At 53.7% G+C, this 21,093-nt stretch overlaps 1 protein-coding gene across 7 annotated transcripts in view; it reads left to right on the forward strand.

Annotated features, from left to right (window-relative positions):
• The window catches only part of CD82 (CD82 molecule), a 55,060-nt gene extending 53,887 nt beyond the window's left edge, over positions 1–1,173 (forward strand). For all 7 annotated transcript variants that reach the window (XM_055423885.2, XM_055423888.2, XM_055423886.2 and 4 more), the window contains one exon: positions 256–1,173. In XM_055423885.2, coding sequence (XP_055279860.1) covers positions 256–333 — 78 coding nt within the window. In that variant the 3' untranslated portion in view covers positions 334–1,173. The remainder of the gene's footprint in view (positions 1–255) is intronic.
• The last annotated feature ends 19,920 nt before the right edge of the window (positions 1,174–21,093 follow it).

Genomic DNA, 21,093 nt, shown 5'->3' on the forward strand with positions numbered 1-21,093 from the left:
CCAAGCCTGGCCCTGCTCTGCAGATGTTCAGGGTGGAGGGAGGGGTGAGTTGAGGCCCATCGGCTTCTAGAGGCCCCATGGCAAGTCTGGCCTGACCCCTGCCCCTCGCAGGGCCCTCTGCCACCTGAGTCACAGGTTGGTCCTGAGGCTCTAGCTGAGGATCGGCTTCGTCCAGGTCAGGCCCTGTGTGCTGACCCAGACTGCGGGATGCTCCTCTGGGGTCCCGCCTCTGACTGTCGCCCTCTCCCTCACCAGCTCCTGGGGATGTTCCTGTCCATGTTCTTATGCCGGCGTGTCCATTCTGAAGACTACAGCAAGGTGCCCAAGTACTGAGGCAACTGCTGTCCCCACCTCCCTGCCTGTCCCCCCAACCTCAGGACTCCTAGGGGTCTCTCCTAGGCTCCCCGCTCCAGGCCCGCCTCCCACCTCACTGCCAAGACTCCTTGTCTGTCCCGTGCTGGCTGGAAGTGGGGGTCTTCCTGGGGACTTGAACCCCTCTCCTTTGCTTTTCTGCCATCAGCCTTAAGCCCCAGCTATTCTGTGGCTCCTCCTCCCTGTCTGCCAGGGTTGTCTTAGCAACCCAAAGAAAATGCTCCCTGCCCAGGTGGCCTGGGTTTCTACCTGCCTTGGGGCTGTATATATTGTATGGGAGAAAGTGTATTAAAAACCGGGGAGGGGGGTTGGATAAGGCGCCCTGGGTTGTCACTGCCCACTGCGTGGGTCAGCTTTGTTTCTACTCTGCTGCTTCTGTCCTTGGTTTTTCCATTTTCCTTGAGGTAGTGGGAGAGGGTGGGCTTGACCTGACATGAGAAGCAGCACCCCTTCTCCAGCCTGACCCAGCCCCACCCAAGCAGCTCAGGTCAGTCTGGGCCACGCTGTGAGGGAAGGGCCCGCGTGAGCTGGGCTGAAGGGGGGTGTCCTGGGCATGAAGGTCTGGACTGGCCCTGGGCCGCTTAGGGAAGCAGGGGGTGAACCCTCCCCGTGTGGCACAGAGCTGGCCCTGCATTTACCAGGACCCTAAACGGTCCAGGGAAGTGAGGATGCTTTCTCCTGTCCTCTGTCCCCCAGGGAATGGGTGGGTAAGGTTGTGCCTTGAAGGGGAGTGGGGAGGGGCCCAGGGCACAGTTCTGTAAAACACACACGACTGATTATTAAAGAGGATTTGTAACAATCCAGCCTGCCTTGGTGGAGATGCTGCTTCCGAGGGCAGGGAGGGAGAACCAAAGGGACGAGCTGATGTGGACGGGGTGGCCAGGCCTGTGGGAAAGAATGGTGAGAGCCTCCCTGCTGTCCCCAGGACAGGAGCTCCTTTAGGGGCACCTCTGGCCCCCCATTCAAGCTGGCACATGAGAAGTGTGACACCTGGCTCTGATCCATTTGTCTGAATCCTGGTGTGGCTGGGGTTTGATTTGTGTGTTCAAACAGGTGTTGATGGTACCCTTAGCGTACAGGTGTCCCCAGAAAGTGACCCAAAGTGGGCTGACTGCGGAGGTGGGTCAGTGAAGCCACAGAATAAAGTCTGCCTCTTTCTAGAGCATCTATTTTTTTTTTTTTAACAAAGGAAGGAAATATTTTCATATTGAAGAAATGTGATGGAGTAAGATGTGCAGAATTCAGGAGGTTTTGAAAGATGCAAGAAGCATCTTTAAAGGAAGTTCTTACTTGTACCTACTCAAGTAAGGAAGTTGAACCCCAGCACACACCCCTGCCCAGCATCACGAAGCTCAGGGGGGCTGTGCAGACGCTCTGCCCTGGCGGCTGCTTTAGGAGTATGAGCGCGGGGAGTCCCCTGGGTGGGTCTGGAAGTGTGGTGGGTCTGGAAGGCTGGGGGAAAGGCCCATCTAGGAGGTCACTGGCTCCACCATCTCCTCCTGTCTGTCTTCTCTGAGGCCTCGGAGGCAGAGGAAGGGGTGGGTAGGGGACTCGCCTCCCTGAAGCGGGGCGGGAAGAGCAGTGAGTAGGGTGTTTCAGCAGGAGCCACCAGGTGGTGCTGCTGCCCCATCCCAGGAGCCTGGTGGACCCCAGCGTGGTTCCCGGGCTGGTGGGCCTCTCCCTGGGGTGCAGCCGTTGAAAGTGCGGATTCCTGGGCCCAGCAGATCGGAGGCAGCAGATCTGGGTTGGGGAGAATGAACCAGCATCTTGGACAGCCCTCCAAGATGATTCCTGAACCAAATCGCTTTAATTTCTCAGGCCCTGACAAGATGTAGCTTAGAGATGCTCCTTCCCCAAAGAGAGCTGGGCTGGAGGGTGGGCCTGGGGCAGACAGTGCTTGTCTATCCAGGAAGGAGGACGGGGACACCCCTTGCTGCTGCTGCTGCTGCTAAGTCACATCGGTCATGTCCGACTCTGTGCGACCCCATAGACAGCAGCCTAGGAGCCGTCTAACACTTGATCTGAACCTAATTAAATTCTTGCCAGAGGCTTTCTGTGGCTAAAACCCTAGGCAAACTGGAGTTGGGGCCTGTGGGAGGTATCAGACACAGCCCTGGGCTGAAGAAACCTTTAACTCCAAGGTGCTATTTACCATAATCAGGGATTCCCCTGGAGCTCTTACCCAGCTCAGAGGGCTGAAGGCTCCCAGTGAAGCCATTCCAGCTGATTTTATTTTGTTTTTTTATAATCTGCCTCATTCCACAAAGGAAGTACATATAATAAAATAAAAAACAATAGAGAAAGTAATAAATTTATGAAGAAGCTCCAATGCTTTGACCAACTGATGGGAAGAGCCAACTCGTTAGAAAAGACCCTGATGCTGGGAAAGATTGAGGGGAGGAGGAGAAGGGAGAGACAGAGGATGGCATGGTTGGACGGCATCAGTGACTCAACGGACATGAGTTTAAGCAAGCTCTGGGAGACAGTGAAGGGCAGGGAGGCCTGGCGCGCTGCAGTCCGTGGGGCTGCGGAGGCAGACATGACCGAGTCACTGAGCAACCACCACTGCAGAGAAATACAGACTTGAATGCAGCAGACACAAGGCTGAGTTGCCCAACCTGGGGATGGCAAATGCACGGCGTGCACAGTGTGCTCCCCGTGGCTGCACTCACAGCAGACATCACTAATTGATCACCGTCCTCATTTTCTTAGCCAGAGGTACTCGGGCTCTGCTTCTCAGCTGATCTCCCTCAGTGCAGCCTCTGAATCCTTCTCAGCTCAGCATAGTTGGCCAGTCTAGCTGGAATGCAGAGTGAAAGCAGTTGCCAGCCTTGAGCTCTATTGTTTAGTTGAACCCTATATAAGTTTACCTCTGAGCTTCCTGGTGGTCAAAGCAATAAAGGGAACATTTTCAGGTATATAGCTTTAATTTCTCAATGTTTCCTTAGCTTAGCCACTAGGAAGACTGCAACTGGCCAGAATCTAGAATTCAAGACGGCTCAGTTCAGTTGTTCAGTTATGTCCTACTCTTTGTGACCCCAGAGACTGCAGCACGCCAGGCCTTCCTGTCCATCGCCAACTCCTGGAGTTTACTCAAACTCATGTCCATTGCGTCGGTGATGCCAACCAGCCATCTCATTCTCTGTTGTCCCCTTCCCCTGCTGCCTGCAATCTTTCCCAGCATCTGGGTCTTTTCAAATGAGTCAGTTCTTTGCATCAGGTGGCCAAAGTATTGGAGTTTCAGCTTCAGCATGAAGTCCTTCCAATGAATATTAAGAACCGATTTCCTTTAGGATGGACTGGTTGGATCTGCTTGCAGTCCAAGAGACTCTCCAGAGTCTTCTCCAACACCACAGTTCAAAAGCATCAATTCTTCGGTGCTCAGCTTTCTTTATAGTCCAACTCTCACATCCAAACATGACTATTGGAACCTCCTGCATTGCAGGCAGATTCTTTACAGCTGAGCTATCAGGGAAGCCCCCAAGACAGCTCTCAGACCCAGAAACTTTGATATCCCTTCGTGGCAGGAGCAGAAAGTATAAATGGACCTACTGGGCCTGACCTGAAGCTGGTTATTGGCAATGGAGACAGGAGCTGTGCTATCTGTCAAGGAGGACCCAGGAAGATCTAGTGAAGGTGCTCAGACCCACTGGGTGACAGTTCTGAATAGCTGGTGCTTGGCCAGCCCTGACTCTGCACTAGTCCCACTGAAGTGTTGACTGATTGGCTCAGCACAGTCCAGTGGGGTGCATGGTCATGATTACCCCCATTTTACAGATAAGGACAATGAGGAACGAGCTTAACTAGTTCCCCCAACATTCTGCTATTGCTAAGAGGAGCGGGAGGGACTTCCCTGGTGGGCCAGTGGTTAAGATCCTGCCTTCCAACGCAGGAGACGTGGGTTCGGTCCCCAGTCAGGAAACTATGATCCCACTTGCTTTGCCGCAACTGAGCCCTCCAGCTGCAACTACAGAAAGCCTGTGTGCTGCCACGAAGACCCAGCACAGCCAAAATAAAAAAGTAATTTTAAAAATAAAAGGAGTGGGAGCCACATCCTGACCATTGGGTTGCACAGTCTGCAGGTGAGGGTGTGGTCCCACTGCCAAGGCAGCTGGGAGCTGACCCACACCGAGAAGGCAATGGCATCCCACTCCAGGACTCTTGCCTGGGAAATCCCACAGACAGAGGAGCCTGGTGGGCTGCAGAGGAGTCAGACATAACTTAGCGACTAAACAAACCACCATCACTCTGCCCTGCAAAGGGACTCATGAGCTACCCCTCTCCCACGGTGGGCTTACAGGGGGAGAGAGGCTCAGAAAAGAGACACAGCTTGGTGTTTGGCTGAGGGCTGCAGTCCTTGGCCAAATAAGGAAAATCTGGTTCTTCAGTTGGACTCAGAGCCACAAGGGGGCAGGGATGGGATCTGGTTCAGCTTAGTGGTCCCTCGGCGCCCAGACAGCAATTCCACCGCACAAGGTTGGGGGTGGCGGACACCCATCCCCCGGCCTGAGAAGGGCCCAGTCCGTGGGTCAGGCAGATCTGGGGTCAAACAGGAAGCTCAGGTGCTCAGGAGCCACGCGAGCCTGGCAGACCTCTTCACCCCTTGGTGCCTCAGTTTTCTCGTCTGAATGTTGGGAGGGTGACGGGGTCACGCCAGGCTCAGGTCACATGAAGGATGTGCAACCTGTAGGCACCTGGGCCCCCGGGAACCCCGACCCAGAGCGAACAACTGCCTCCCTGGGCTTTGCCCATCTCCTAGTGCCCCCAGCGGAGCAGACGTCTGTCCTGTCTGTCTGAGACCAGGGCGGCAGAGGGTGTGGGGCTCATATGGAGGGTGAGGGGCTGCGGGAGGCGGGGCCAGAGGAGCCCGGGGCTCTGTGAGGCAGTGCGGGGAGAGTCTAGCTGGTCATAGGGCAGAACTTCCCTGCCCTTCAGTAATGCCAGTGGGGGGGGGGGGGGTGGGGAAGGCTCAGCGGGATGCCTGGGACAAGTAGGCAGGAGGGTGTCAGACCCCGGGATCTCTGCCTGGGGTCTGTCTCAGGACCCCCAGGCCCCTGGAGTTGGGGATGACACCAGTGTGGGGCCAACAGTCAGGTGAGCACTAGGAAACCAACTCCTTTCTTCCGCACGCACTTCTCTCCTCCTCGATCCCCCTGGGCCTGGGAGAGCCAGGACGGTCCAGAAAGCCCAGAGAGCCCTCTGCAAAGAACAGCAGCAGAACAGTGTTATCTGGCTGAGAACACGATGTGAAATCTGGGTGGGCCGGGCTCTGATGCCCGGGGCTCTGGGGCTGAGGCTGGGAGTCTCGAGAAGCTGGTGTGGGGTTGCAAGGGAGCCCTGAGGTAGCTCCTGTCCCCCAGCCACTCGCTGACCAGCGACCTCAACAGGACCTCGGCCCCCTCCCAAGGCGGGTGAAGGGGACGGGTGGCAGAGTGTTTAAGTTTCTCCCGGGCCCATCCTCACGGGCCCTGTGCCACCGGGAGTAGGGACGGGCTCAAAACCGCGTCTGCAAATGCCTTAGGACGGAGATGGTGGCAGAGAGATGCGAGCTGGGCCGCCTCCTGGGGCATGCCCACCTCTTGAGGTGCATGCCGGGCCTAGCAGCTGGCGGGTGCCAGAGCCAGGCCTGGACCGGCAGGGAGCTGACTCGGAGGGCATCCCCCTGCCTCCACAGCTGCTCTCCACTCCCCGATTTCCCAGGACGACCCCAAGGTGGTGTTGCAAAACTCGGTCACCACAGCACTGAGCCTCACTCCTGCCTCCTGGCAGGACCAGTTTCTCCACCTCCTTCTCCACCTCCCTGCCCCCAGGCCCATGGAGTTCCATGAGGAAGGGCCATAAACCAGCTTCTCTAATGCCCAGCTGGCCCCGAGAGAGCCGGTCATCTGTCCGCAGGTACCCTGGGCTCTGGCCTCCGGCCTCCCTCCCCAGGAGCTGGGCCAGCTGAGGGGCTGCCGGACCTTCTGTGGGGGCAGGGCCACCCCTAGGCTGCCATCTTCCCCACTGATGCCCAGGCTGGGGGGACATGCTGTGCAGGCGACTGGCCACAAAGGGCCCCCACAATGCCTGGGCGCTGAGCCCCTGGGCAGTGCCTGCTCATGGCTCCCAGGGGCCAGGTAGGAGGCCTAGGTGGGCACCAGCTTGCTCTCTGGGTTGGGGGAGCCAACAGTGGTGCCCAGGAAGTGTCCAGGAGGCTGGATGCTGTGTGACATGGACACTGACCATCACTTGGGTCAGAATAGAGTCCTTCTGTGTGGATTGGCAGGCGGTGCAGGGTCTCCTAGGAGCAGGCCTGGGGGGATGTCCTTCACTGGTAGAGAAATGTTTCAGTAACTAACGTGGCTGTAGGTGAGTACCTCTGAATGTCAGCCCTGCACGTGCACACACACACACACACACACACACACACACACGGGCCCTGAAACCTGAGCGCAGTCCATTCCTGGGTGGCAGGACCTCCAGCTCTCCTCTCGGCTGCAGGTGGCTGGTGGTAGCAGGAAAGGCCGAAAGCAGCCAGCCTGTAATGTTCCAGGCCTGTGTAGCAGAGCCTCCCACCACCGACCCCAATCGTGCCTGTTCCAGGGCAGAGACTCTTCCAGCCCCTGCTCTGGAGTCTTCCAGGTGAGCAAGTTCCCCAGGCCGAGGAGCTGCCAGCGAGGCGGAGTCATCGTGATGCTGGCATGGCTAGTCACCAGCGCATCTCCTGGGCCAGGACGGCCACCACCTCCGCCCCCTGCAGAGGGACAGAGCCCTAAGTTGTCACACTGCCTCCGGGTGAAGAGCCGCTGCTCCCTGGGAGCCCGCGGGCTCCTTCACGCATCCATTCACCCCATGAACATTTAATGGGCACCTGCTATGAGCCAAGCCCTGTTCTAGACCCTTGAGAGCACAGCTGCAAAGATACCCCCATGGCACTTGTATCCTGGTGCATGCAGGGGAGTCTTGCACACTCACCTGTACACACCTACACGCACACGCACACAACCACCAGCTGCCGACAGCACGATCCATGCTGAGTGTTGCCAGGGACCCCTGGGGCCCATCCAAGGCCTCCGGCATCCTGTGGAAGGAAGTAGAATAATGAACAGCCAGTGGAACAAACAGGAAAGAGGGTGGGAGGCTCATCACTCAGCCCCCGCCCCTCCAGCCGCACTCTGCAGGACTCAATCCCTGCCTCCAGCACCCCATTCCAGCCCAAACCAAACAAATTCAGAACACCTGCTGGTCCTGGGGGCTGGGGGGGGCGCCCAGTGACTTCCCCTCTGTTAGTCTCATCTGTGAAATGGGGACTACAGCTCCTGACTCCCAGGGTTATTGTGGGAATCAAATGACCTAAAGCACTTCCTGAGCTACTTCCTGTTAGTGGATTCCCAGGGCAGTCCTTGGCCTCAGGGGGATTCTCCATCCCCTTGGACCTGAACCTGCAGGTTGGAGAACTCTGTTGCCTCCAGACCAGGAACTGCTCGTTGGTTTATGAGGCTGCAAACAGGCAGGAAGGATCTGTGTCTAGCCCCCTGCCCAGTGAGGGGAGATGCAAAGGGGTAGGAGGGGCTGCTAGAAGGCAGCGAGTCGTGCACACACACCCCCATCCCCCAGCCGCCTCCTCTGAAGTCACTTCCCCAGCACCTGCCTTCTGGGCCGGGGGAATGTCAGGCCCAGAGCTAAGTTCCCCCCTCACGCCCTAACGTTACCGCGGATGCCTCCAGCAGCGCCTCTGGGAACACGAGTGGGCTTCCTGCAGGATGCTGTGGGGGTGTGGGGGTACCGGCAGGAAGGGCCGGAAGTACAGGGGGGCTGGGGGGAGGGGAGGATGGAAGCTGGGAGCTGGAGAAGCCGAGCAGCCTCGGGGAGGGGTGCAGTGCGGGCAGGATGGAGGGTGACCGGCGTGGAGGGGTCTGCCCCCTGCCCTGCATTGCGCACCTGGGAGAGCCCACCTCGGGGCTTTCAGGGTGACCCTGTCTTGCTGCCGAGGACTCAGGGACGGAGAACTCAGGGTCTTGGGGACTGGAGGGCCCCATTTCTGGGTCTAATAGGATGGGGGGAGGGGCAGGCTCACCCTCAGAGCTGCAGAGAGGAGATGGGGAGGGCCAGTGTGGGGAGGAGGCTCTGGGTGAGGGTGGCAGCCAGCAGTCTCGAGGCTGGGCGCGTCTCCCTGGCACCTGCCTCCTGCCCTGTCACCATCCCCATCGTCACCACCATCGCAGCGGCCGCCGTGCGCTGAGTGCCCACCTTCACCCATCGTACCCCGGCACCTTGGATGCCCCCTGTGGTTGGGGAAACTGAGACTTGGAAAAGCTAAGGCACTTGCTGTGACTGCCCCATTACACTAACCCAGGAGGAGTCACTCACATTCTGGTCTAAAGAAACAACTCCCCTTGGAGGTGGCAGCGGACAACCTGTACCCCTGCACGTGACCACCTCCTGTGATGGCCACACCGTAAGTGGAGAGGCTGGGATTGGCCCCCAGGCCAGTTGCTCTGTGCTCAGGGCCCTTTCTGCTAGGCCTCAAAGCCAAGGGGCTTCCCTGACAGCTCCTTTGGTAAAAAACAATCTGCCTGCAATGCAGGAGACACTGGTTTGATTCCTGAGTCAGGAAGATGCACCTGGAGAAGGGATAGGCTACCCACTCCAGTATTCTTGGGTTTCCCTTATGGCTCAGCTGATAAAGAATCCGCCTGCAATGTGGGAGACCTGGGTTCGATCCCTGGGTTGGGAAGATCCCCTGGAGAAGGGAAAGACTACCCACCCACTCCAGTATTCTGGCCTGGAGAATTCCATGGACTACATAATCCATGGGGTCGCAAAGAGTCGAACACGACTGAGCCACTTTCACTTTCAAGGCCAATAGGAATAAAGACTCCGGGTTCAGAAAAGGAGAGAGGATGTAAACCCTTTGTGAGGAGGCTCAACACAGTCAAATCTAACTTTTCATCTGTCCACCTGTGCAGTGGCTATTGGCACCCAGTATGTGCCAGGCTGTGTGGAAGGAACTGGGGTTCGCCGCGGTCCCTGACATCATGGATCTCACAGTCTACGGCGGGGCTCACAGTCTATGGTGGGGTACAGGCCATAAACAGAAACAGAAACTGGAAAATGTGCCCCGTGTTGGGGACACATGACCAAGACCCTGCCTCTCCCAGCCGGTGAAGGCGCAGAGGCTGGAAGAAGCCTGTCCCCAGACTGGTCATTGGCACCTGATGTCCTCATCGCCTGGAGCACTGCAGGGGTTGATTCCCCCCCCGCACCAAGAGGCCGGTGACCCGAGAAGAGGCACAGGAACCTGTCAAAATGTGGACACAGATGAGAACCAGGCACCCCTACCACGGGGAACTGACATGGCCTCCTGTTCGCTGGATGTGGGCAGCAGGAGCTGTCGCTAGTTCATGATGGTCTAAAACGGCTCCTCAGGGATAGCTCAGGGAGCTTATTTGGCAGACAGCTGGGTGATCCTATGGGGAGGGACAGTGGACCCCTGTGTATCCAGGGGTGCTGTGTGTATTTCCTTCCTCTGAGGACCGAGGGGGCAGGGACCCCTTGAGGTTTCCTTGGTGTACGCAGGTCATCCGGGTCCTAAGGTTCCGTGAATGGGATTCATGCAGCTGGCCTGCATGGGGTCTGGTCTCCATCTCCTGAGGGTACAGGGATTTGAAGAGGGCAACCTGACTCTGACTGCAGTTGGAGCATGGAGCCGTAAAGCCATCTGAGAAAGCCACGGCCTTTGCTGATGCTGTCACAGGGCAGAGTGGGCAGCTGAGGGAGGGTCACTGCACTGCGAATCGAGAGACCGGCTTCCTGTCCTGGACAATTCTTGACTGTGGCCAACCTCAGACACAAGAGGAGAGCCAAAGGATCACCTAGCTGAACCCAACCTGAATTGTCAACTTGCAAAACAGAATGGTGAGCTAAATAAACAGTGATTGTTTCAGGCCCCTAAATTTAGTTAGCAACAGCTAACTGACACAGTGATGAACTTAGGAAATAACAAAAATGGTTACCATTTGCTGGGCCTACTGGACCAAACCCTCAACATGAAAGTAGTGAAAGTGAAGTCACTCAGTCGTGACTGACTCTTTGTGACCCCATGGACTTATCCTACCAGGCTCCTCTGTCCATGGAATTTTCCATGCAAGAATACTGGAGTGGGTTGCCATTTCCTTCTCCAGAGGATCGTCCCGACCCAGGGATCGAACCCAGGTCTTCTTCATTGTAGGCAGACCTTTTACCTGCTGAGCCACCCGGGAAGCCCATTTAATCCTCCCGGCAGCTCTGAACATTGGTGTCTGGATCTTCACTTTACAGACAAGAAAACGGAGGCCAGGGGGAAGGCACAGGCCTTGTCCAAACTTCCCTGAATGGCTGGAGGCAGAAGCAAGGTGGGAACCTAAAGTCTATCTCCATGGACTCAGTTCTGAATCTCCTTCCCAGATAAGCCTCAATGTCAGAGCAAGCCAGCAGCCCTTGAGATCATAATGTATTCTGCACACGGGAGCTGACATCACTAAGAATGTTCTCAGCCTCCCGTCTCCCAAGAATTATGCCATGTCTCACCCTGCTCCTCTCTTACCCCATCCAATGCCTCTAATTCCCGTGTGCTTTTAAGATGACAAAAGCACAGATGTCGGGATTATTTATTTCCTTTTTATTCAGTCTCCTATTTAATCAGAAAATATTTGTCGAGGGTCTCTCATGTGCCTATTCCCACAGCGTTCTTTCTTTGCTGACATTTCCTGGACCCTGACTGAGCGGCAGGCCCTCACTCAGCATGTGTAACCCTGACAGCCACACTGGGGGAGCGAAGGGCATCCCCACTTTACAGATAGGAAGACTGAGGTTCCAGAGGATTGACATGGCCACCCTGAGGCCACCTCACGAGTGAGTGGCCGGGACATGATTTTATTCCAGGTTTGATTGAATTCAGGTCGAGCCTCTTCTTACTCTATCACCATAGCTGTGGCTTTTTTTTTTTTAAAGACTTTTTTTGAAATTTCCCCTGGGCTTTGAGTATGGCAGGTAGGAGACTGGGAGGTTGAGAAGAGAAAGAAAGTGTAGTGGGGTGTTGGAAAATGTTCCCCAACTCGAAGAACTGTCTGGTTCTCTGCCGTGATGCTCAGGTACTGCTGCAAGCGGCAGCACTTAAGGGAGGAGGGAGCGTATCCTGGAGGGGTGGAGAGAGAAGCAAGGCTCCTTCCTGCTCCCAGCCTCCAGAGCTGACAAGTCCTGCCCATCCTTCATCCCCACCCGCCGGACCCGCCCCTCCGCTTAGCCGCTGGACCACAGCCATCTTCCAGCACCAGGCACCAGGCACAGCGCCCTGCCCCTTCTGGCTGAACTGTTTACAAACGGGGAACTCAGGGACCATCCAGGCTGTCTCCTCCTCCCAGGGTGATTATACTTCTGGGCTGGGGGCTGAGCTGCAGGCCTTCGAAAGTTCCCAGAGTCCCGTTCCCTCCAAGGCTGCCTCCTCTAGGCTGGCATCAGGCCCCACCCAGGTGTCCTGGCTTATCAGAGTCTAATTGCGAGGAGCCCTCCTGTGGTTCAGGAGTGCCAGGGGTTGTGTCTGGGGGATTGGGAAGAGTCAGGAGGCACTAGGCTAGGAGGCCTGAGGGTCTTCTTGACAATGAGGGAATTTCACATCCCACAACCACAAATGGCTCTCTTCCCCTGGGGGGACTTGGGAAGACCCCTGCACTGGGCGCCCTCACTGACCTTTGACAAGTTACTCTAAGTATCTGGACCTCTGTCTCTTCATCTTTAAACTGGACGGAAAATGCTCAGAGCCGCATATGCCCAGACGCTAAAAAAACAGCGCTTAGTAAGTGTTCAGAACTTCATACACATTCTCTGTTATTTTTCCAACCAACCCGAAGACCTAGGTACTTTCAACATCACCCCATTTACAGGTGGGAAAGTTGAGGGGGCTTGGTGAGGTTAAGTGGCTGGCCCAGAGTCACACAGCTGGCAAGTGGGTGGTGGCCACCCACTTCATTTGAACCGAGCCATCCTGACTCCCAGCCTAGGGGCTCGGCCTCCCTTCTGGGGGAGGTACCGTTTGTACATGCGTAGACTCGCCGCCAGATTCACCAGCTGCTGGGCAGGTGGACCTCCCACACTCGCCTGCCTGGTGTTCTGGACTAAGCTGCCGGCCCTGCACTCCGGGACCCCCCTGAGTGCTCAGAAACGTCCTCCGCTCGGGTCTGGAACCATCTTCCTCTGGTCTCCTGCCTAACCCTGCTCCTCCTTCAGATCAGCCATCAGGGAGATCCCTGACCACACCCCCAAGTGACGCTGGTGGCCTTGCTGTGCTCTCCCACCGCCCTCTCCTCCCAAGGCAAGATAGCACTGACGCCTGCCTGCCCACACATGGGCCATGGGTCCAAATCCAGCCTCTGCCCTCCCGAGCTGTATGGCCCTCAGCAAACGGGTTAACCTTCTCGTTCCTCCTCTGAGAAAAGGACGTAATCATCGTCCCACCTGGTAGGGCTGGTGGAAAGACTGGATGAGTGGGCACTTGTGTAAACCTGCCAGCGGAGGCAGGGCAGGCTCTCAATGCCTGGTACCAGGCACTGTTTTCCCACTGGGGCTCCGGAGATAGTAAACGGTAACTGTTGGTTAAGGTTTGTATCTTCTGTTGACTCCAGGTTCCCTGAGGGGAGGGAGGGCTTCTAACTTATTCTATGTCACACCTCCTGCTTGGAACACAATTCCTGGCACATACTGGCATTTGATACATACTTGTTGAATGAATGGGCTTCCCAGGTGGTGCTAATGGTGAAGAACTCGCTTGCCACTACAGGAGACAGAGATGTAAGAGATGTGAGTTCAATCCCTGGGCTGGAAGGATCCCCTGGAGCCCATGGCTCCAGATCCCATGGCTACCCATGCCAGCATTCTTGGGCTTCCCTGGTGGCTCAGACGGTAAAGAATCCACCTATAACGCAGAAGACCCCATTTTGATCCCTGGGTTGGGAAGATCCCCTGGAGGAGGGAATGGCTACCCACTCCCGTATTCTTGTCTGGAAAATCCCATGGATGGAGGAGCCTGGCAGGTTACAGTCCTTGGGTTGCAGAGTCAGAGACGACTGAGTGACTTCACTTTCACTTTCTTTCTTTGATAAATGCATGGATGTGATTTCCATGCCAGACAGAAATAAGGTGACGCAGAGAAGTCAGGCAACAGTCCTTTGAGAACTGCCCCACGCTTGCCTGGTTTAGCAATCGCTTGGGCCTCTCCTTAGCAGTGGAAATTCCCAGCTTCTGTGGGCTGGGCCAGAAGGTACAGAGCTGCCGAGAGAGGAGGGAGGAGGGAGGAGAGGTGAGTGAAGAGCAGAAGGTGAGGATTTGGGTGGCACTGTTAGAGGGACATGATCACGGCATCTTGAATATTGACTCTGGTTGCTGGATGGAGAGAGGTTTGGAAGGGCTTGAACTGGGGCAGCGAGACTAGTTGTCTGAACAAGAGGTGCCGGCAGCCTGGATCGTTTGGAGCAAGGGAGCTGGAGGAGGGTGCCCAGCCGTCCTGGTCCGCCTGGGGCTGAGGGAATCTCTGGGATGTGGGATTGTCAAGGCTAAAGACAAATGGGATGGGTTGGTCACTCCAGGATGGGTGAGGTCTCAGAGCAAGGGGGCTGATTTGGGTTAGAGAGGAAGGGTCAAAGAAAGTTCCTAGGTTCCGGCATGGACAGCTGAGCATGACGAAGGGCCATTTACAAGCTTGGGAGCCTGGAGGAGGAACATGACTGGGAACAGATAAGAGGTTGCAGTGTGGCAGGAGCCATAGTGGAAGCTTGGGCAGAAAGCAGGTTCACAGTATGCTGTGTTGAGAGTGTAACTGGGTCAGGTGCCCAGAGAGGAGGAGAGAGATGCTGTCGGAAGGACTCCTCTGGAGGGAGATCCAGGGGTGCTTGGATTCTGGCCCCTGTGAAGGGGGGGAGGTGGGACTACCCGCCCCCTCCCTCGGGCTTGGTGAGAAGCTTTTTGGTCACACGTGTGTCCAGTGGTTCAGGCACACAGTGGCCCAGGTGCAGCTGGCTCCCACCAGGGAAATCTGAAAGGGGCAGAAAAGGGATGAGCTGAGGGAGGGGTGTCTGGGGTGGAACAGGCCAGGACCCCAGAGCGTGTACAGGACACACGTGTGTTTTCTGTGGTCCAGACATGGGCCTGGTCTGCCGAGGTGTTTTACAAGACACAGGACATCAACACCATCATTGCCATCATCATCACCATCTTGTGGTCTAGTAAATTTAAGAAACAGTAAACAGAGTCTGTGTGGCCCTGGAGAACCTGAGGTTTACTGGGGAGCAGTCACGTGGAGAAGGCACGTGTCCACACCGCGGGAGGTGGGAAGGGGTCCTGAGGACTCCTAGGGCCAGTGCTGTCCTCTGCAGGGCCCCGGCAGCAGAAGCCAGCTCAGGCAGGAACGAGTGAATTAGAGCCTTTCCTTCCCTTGACTTCGGCCTCTTCCTCTCTCGGCTCTGGCAGCCTCTGAAACTCAAATACTCAACACAAGATGAGGGAAGAGGGCGGGGGAGCAAGGGCGCGTGCAGGGTGAAGGAAGGTCTGGGCTTCTCCAGCTCACAGCCTGTGGGGGACAGCAAGGGCAGGAGAAGAAACTCCAAACCAAGTTCAAAGGTGCAACTCTTACCAGGGACCAGACACTGTGAGTTATTAGCTTGACTTCCTGTTTGCCACTTAAAGTGACCTAAGAATTTTTGTCCCCTCGCAGAAGACAGAAAACTAGTGAAACTGCCTGAGTTTTCATCCAGAAACGGGGGGTGAACCGTGTCCCACAAATGGCTCATAAAGAGACATCAGAAGACAAAAGTAAAGGGGCTCTCCACTCCACCCATGAGTGCGGCTTGTCCAGAGCGCCGGCTGGGGTCTGTTTTCATGCGTACGAATCGCTCTTCCCTCCCAGATGCAAGCCCTCGTGGGCAGGTCCTTGTCGGATTCAGCTCTGGCACCTGGCCACCCTTGGATGCTAATTTCCTCCCTTCCTTCCACCTGACCCTGGGTGCTCAGAGAGGGTGACAAGTGGCCCCTGCGAGAGGCCAGCCCCAGGCTTCATAGAAGTGGATGGAGGTTCAGCCCATCCTTTCTGCCATCTCCAAGGGCCAGTCACGTAAGTCAGACAGGCCGTCCCGCACTGCGGAGGATGAACGCTCAGGCCATCAGACAGTCGAGCATCGATCAGCGGACGTATGGCTGCCAGCCATGCCAGACAGACAGACCAAGGCTCCACACTCCCTCTGATGTGCCTGCTCCTTCCGAGTCCCCTCACAGGGCTCTGGGAATGTGTCTCCTTTCCCGGAGAACCCCTGCCCGAAGGCCTGGTCCAGGGCGCTCCTGGCAGTGTGCCCCTTCCTGATCTCCGACTTGGCAGCCTCCGTGCTGTGGGCTCCAGGGCCGCCCCTCCTCCCCCCTCTCCCTTCCAAGGTGGGAGCTTCAGGCTCTGCCAAAGCATTACTAAGAGGGAGGTGACGTCACCCTCCCGAGTCCCACCCTGCCCCCGGCCAGCTTACCCTTTACTCTTGGCTGCCCCTGAGAATATGACACATCCTGGGTGGGGGGAAGGAGTCGTCCCCTGGGGTCCTCAGCCCCAACCAAACTCAGGGGCTCAGGCCACCCTGTTCCCCACCACTGCCCTCTGCCCCAGGCTGGAGACTGCTCTGTCTTATTGGAGCAGTCATGGTCCTGGAGGCCATGCCAAGGGATCCGAATACACCCCAGGCTTCTCCATCCACCAGCTGGGTAGCCCTGGATGAGTAACTTTAGCCCCTTAAACCTCATCTCTGAAACAAGGATAGTAACCAGATTTGCCTCACAGGGTGAGTTGTGAGGCTTACGTGAGATCATGTTCTTCGGGGCCCTGCCCTGGGGAAGCGGAATGTCAGACCATCTTGCTGGCCAGGGGCACGCTCATGACTAAGTCCTCAAGGTCCATTTCAAAGTCAGATGTCTGGTCCTTTGCCATCGTGGCCAGCTGGGGGACAAGGACCTCCCACCCATGCTCTCAGCACCCACCTCCCGGTACCACAGCGGCCATCCCCAGTATGAGACCCTGCCATGTGTGCCCATTCCCAGCTCAGGCCCTACTCTGTCTGCACAAACTCCTGCTCCTCCGTCAGAGCCGAGGCTGCAGCCCAACGCCCAGCACTAGATCTTCATGCTTCCTGCCAAGGGCCTTGTGCCTCCCAAGCAAATACGCAGATGGAGGTTTTATTCAGGAACAGCCTCACAGCATGAGGATGCTAATCCCCACCTCCTGCCACCTGGGACCCAGAATCTGAATATAGAGGGCAGCTGTCTTGGTGTTGGGAGATGGGAGAGCCTTCCAGACCCTCCACCTGGGAGACTGCTCTCCCCGCATCCTCTGTCTGGAAAAGACTCTTGAGAGTCCCTTGGACTGGAAGGAGATCAAACCAGTACATCCTAAAGGAAATCAACTCTGAGAACTCATTGGAAGGAGTGATGCTGCAGCTGAAGCTCCAATCCTTTGGCCACTTGATGTGAAGAGCTGACTCACTGGAAAAGACCCTGATGCTGGGAAAGACTGAAGGCAGGAGGAGAAGAGGGCGACAGAGGATAAGATGGTTGGATGGCATCGTCAACTCAACGGACATGAGTTTGAGCAAGCTCCGGGAGATGATGGAGGACAGGGAAGACTAGCGTGCTGCAGTCCATGGGGTCACAGTGTCAGACACAGCCGAGCCCACTGAACAACAGCAAGAACAGCATCCTCTGTCTGCTGCTGAGGTCCACAGGGAGGAGGTCCCCGAGGCTGCCCCAACATGCACCTCCCAGCTGTTTCCCCAGGCTGCCAGTCCTGCAGGGGGCTTCATCAGAGACCACCTACACACGCCGCTGCCACCACCGGTAAAATAATAGCAGTGTGGTTGAGTCAGTTTAGGAAGCAGTGCAAAAAAACCCTCCTCACCTACCTCCCACCTACCCAACCTCATCTTAGCTTTTGGTGAACCCTTCACGTTTCTATTACAAAAATAACACACGGGTACAGTTACAAAGTCATACCGTGGAGATGAATAGAAAGTTGAGACAAATAGACAGGAAGATAAAGTTCCTCCACTCATTCAGGGTTCAGCTCTTGTTCCCCCTTCTGACGCCCTCGCTGGCTGCCCTAATTAGATCTCCCCCACCCCAACGTGATGCTCTGCTCACCTCACCCAGCCCCATCTTCCTTCACAGCACAAAACGCCATCCGAGACTGTGCTAAGGACTCTTCAGCATAAAGATCTGCCTTCTGTGCGTCCCTAGACTGGCAGCTCCAGGAGGGCTCTCCTTCCTCCAGGAGGGTTTCCATCGGCTTTGCTCTTCTTCACTGTGTCCCCAGTACCTAAAAGGGCATTGAAAATGGCACACCATTCCAAATCAACCGTCCTTGAATTTTTATTTTAAAAATGGGCTTACCTTTTTTTATTCTACTCTGGTATTTGTCAAATTTCTCTGACATCCATAATACTAATCTTGTAGAAGGGGTGAGTTTCTGAGTACACTCTGGGAACCAGTGCACACTCAAATCCCACATCCAGCTCCCCTCTTCCCCATGCAAACACCTGGAGCCTTGGCTTTCCTGGCGAGGAGGTGATACGCAGGCAGTGGCAGTTATATACGTTACCAGCTGGCACTGTGGTTTACGCATCATCCTTTGGGAATGATGATTCACTAAGTGTGAATCAGCTTCCATGAACCTGATCAGCTCTGGGTCATTGAAAAGTTGGATTGCGGCTTGTGGATATTATCAAAGAAAATGTCACCTGATGGCAGCCAGTGTGGGTGACCTTCATTATGACTCAAATCATTTCCATGGATCCTTTTCATCTGGAGGCTGCCACCGGCTTCACCTTCCGTTGCACTTAGAGGCAGTTGGCCCATAGTGGCTGAGTGTGTGGTTCTGGAGTCAGAGTCCCTGGGCTAGAATCTCCACTTCAGCACCACTGGCTGTGTAGTGCTGAAATGACTCAGTTTCCCTCCACCTCAGTTTTCTCTTCTGTAAATGAGGGAAATAATAGTACGTATACACAGGGCTGTTAAGAATATTAAGTGAGTCTGTACACGTAAAATCCTTAGATTCTTTAAGTCATATGATGATTGAGCTGCTCTGACTTTCCCTCCTAAATACATCAACTAAAACAAGCCAGATAAAATATTAAAAGACAAAAACTTGCAGAGGCCAAAAATGATTTTCAACTCAGGATATCTGGGATGTAAATCAATACAATGCCAGCTTTCACCTTCTCGACCCAAGTGAAATAACTCAAGAAGACCTAAGTAAATGGGAAGAGATATCCTGTTCATGGATTTGGAGATTTAATATTATTGAGATGGCGATATACTGCAAATTGATTTATAAATTCAATGCAATCTCTTTCAAAATCTCAGCTGGCTATTTCCCTCCCCAGCCCCACCAAAATGACAAGCAGATCCTAAAATTCATATGGAAATTCAAGAGACCAAGAATAGCTAAAATTTGGAAAAGAACAAAGGTGGAGGACTCAAAGTTACTAATTTTAAAACTTATAAAACTGTAGTAATCAAGACAGTGTGGTTCTGGCATCAGGAGAGACTTAAAGATCAATGGAACAACACTGAGAACACAGAAACAAGCTAGTGCATTATGGAAACAGGTGCCAAGACAATTCAACGGGGAAAGAATCGTCTTTTCAACAAATGTGCCAGGAAACTAGATACCCGCATACAAAAGAATGAAGTTGGAGCCTTCCTTACATCACACGTGAAAATTATCTTAAAATGGATCATAAACCAAAATGCAAACGTTTAAACTGTAAACCTCTTAGAAGGAAACTTTGTGTAAATATTAGTTACTTTGGTGTAAATCTTAGATCCTTTTTGGACACAACACCAAAAGCACAAGCAAGAAGAGAAAAAATAGATACATTAGGCTTCATCAAATTGGAAAACTTTCATGCTTCAAAGACTATCACCAAGGAAATGAAAAGATAAACGTAAAATGGGAGAATATATTTGCAAATCATATATTTGATAAAGAACTATCTGTAATATACAAAGAACTCTTACAACTCAATAGTAAAAAGACCAATTACTCAGTTGAAAATAGGCACAAGATTTAGAAATAGACATCTCTCCAAAGAATACATGCAAATGGACAACAAGCACATGGAAACAGAAGTACAAGCTGAACATTATTAGTCATCCCAGAAATGCAAATCGAAGCTACAATGAGATATCACTTTATACTCACAAGAAAATATCAAGCATTGGTGAGGACATGGGGAAATTAGAACCCTCATATGTTGCCGATGAAAATGTAAAATAGTGCAGTCATTTTGAAAAACAGTTTGGCAGTTCCTCAAAATATTAAACATACAGTTACCATATGAGTCAGAAATTTCACTTCTAGATGTATACCTAACGGAAATGAAGACATACATCCATACAAAAAAAAAATCACACACAAATGTTCAAAGCAGCGTTATTGGAAACAGCTGAATAAAAAAGCAGAAACAACCCCAATATCCTTTGGCTGATGAATTGATGAGAAAAGTGTGACATATTCATGCAGTGGAGCATTATTCAGCAATAAAGAGAAATGAAGTACTAATGCGTGCTGCAGCTTGATAACTTTGGAAAGTGCTGTGCTAAGTGAAAGAACCCAATCACAAAAAACCATATATTGCATGGTTCCATTCATGTGAAATGTCCAGAATAAGCAAATCTACAACTGATTGGTTCAATACTGAAAGCAGTGTAACACGGCTGTGTACTGTCACCCTGGTTATTTAACTTATCTAACAGAATACATCCTGTGAAATGTCAGGTTGGATGAATCACAAGCTGGAATCAAGATTGCCAGGAGAAATATCAACATCCTCAGATTCGCAGATGACACCACTCTAATGGCAGAAAGTGAAGAACTAGACAGCCTCTTGATGAGGCTGAAAGAAAAGAGTGAAAAAGCTGGCTTGAAACTCAACATTCAAAAAACTAAGAGCCTGGCATCTGGTCCCCTCACTTCATGGCAAATAGATGAGGGAAAAGTGGAAACAGTGACAGACTTTATTTTTATGGGCTCCAGAATCACTGTGGATGGTGACTGTAGCCATGAAATTAAAAGTCGTTTGCTCCTTGGAAGGAAAGCTATGATAAACCTAGACAGCACTTTAGAAAGCAGAGATGTCACTTCACCGACAAAGGTCCATGCAGTCAAAGCTGTGTTTTTTCCAGTAGTCATGTACGGATGTGAGAGTTGAACCATAATGAAGGCTGAATGCTGAAGAATTGTTACTTTTGGATTACGGTGCTAGAGAAAAAGACTCTTGAGAGTCCCTTGGACTGGAAGGAGAGCAAACCAGTCAATTCTAAAGGAAATCAACCTTGAATATTCATTGGAAGGACTGATGCTGAAGCTAAAGCTCCAATACTTTGGTCATGTGATGCAAACAGCTGACTCACTGGAAAAGACCATGATGCTGGGAAAGACCAAAGGCAAAAAGAGAAGGGGGCGGCAGAAGATGAGATGGTTAGAGAGCATCACCATTCAATGGACGTGAATTTTAGCAAACACCAAGAGACAGTGGAGGAAAGAGGAGCCTGGCATGCTATAGTCCATGGGGTTGCAAGGAGTCAGACATGACTTAGTGATTGAACAACAACACCAGAGACAGAAAATAGTTTAGTGGTTTTCTAGGGCTGCGGGATTTGTAGGGGGAGTATGGAATGCCTATA

The sequence above is a fragment of the Moschus berezovskii genome, chromosome 14, assembly GCF_049115385.1.
Source record: "Moschus berezovskii isolate FMDL1 chromosome 14, NW_MosBer_1.0, whole genome shotgun sequence".
In the NCBI taxonomy this organism is placed as follows: Eukaryota; Metazoa; Chordata; class Mammalia; order Artiodactyla; family Moschidae; genus Moschus; species Moschus berezovskii.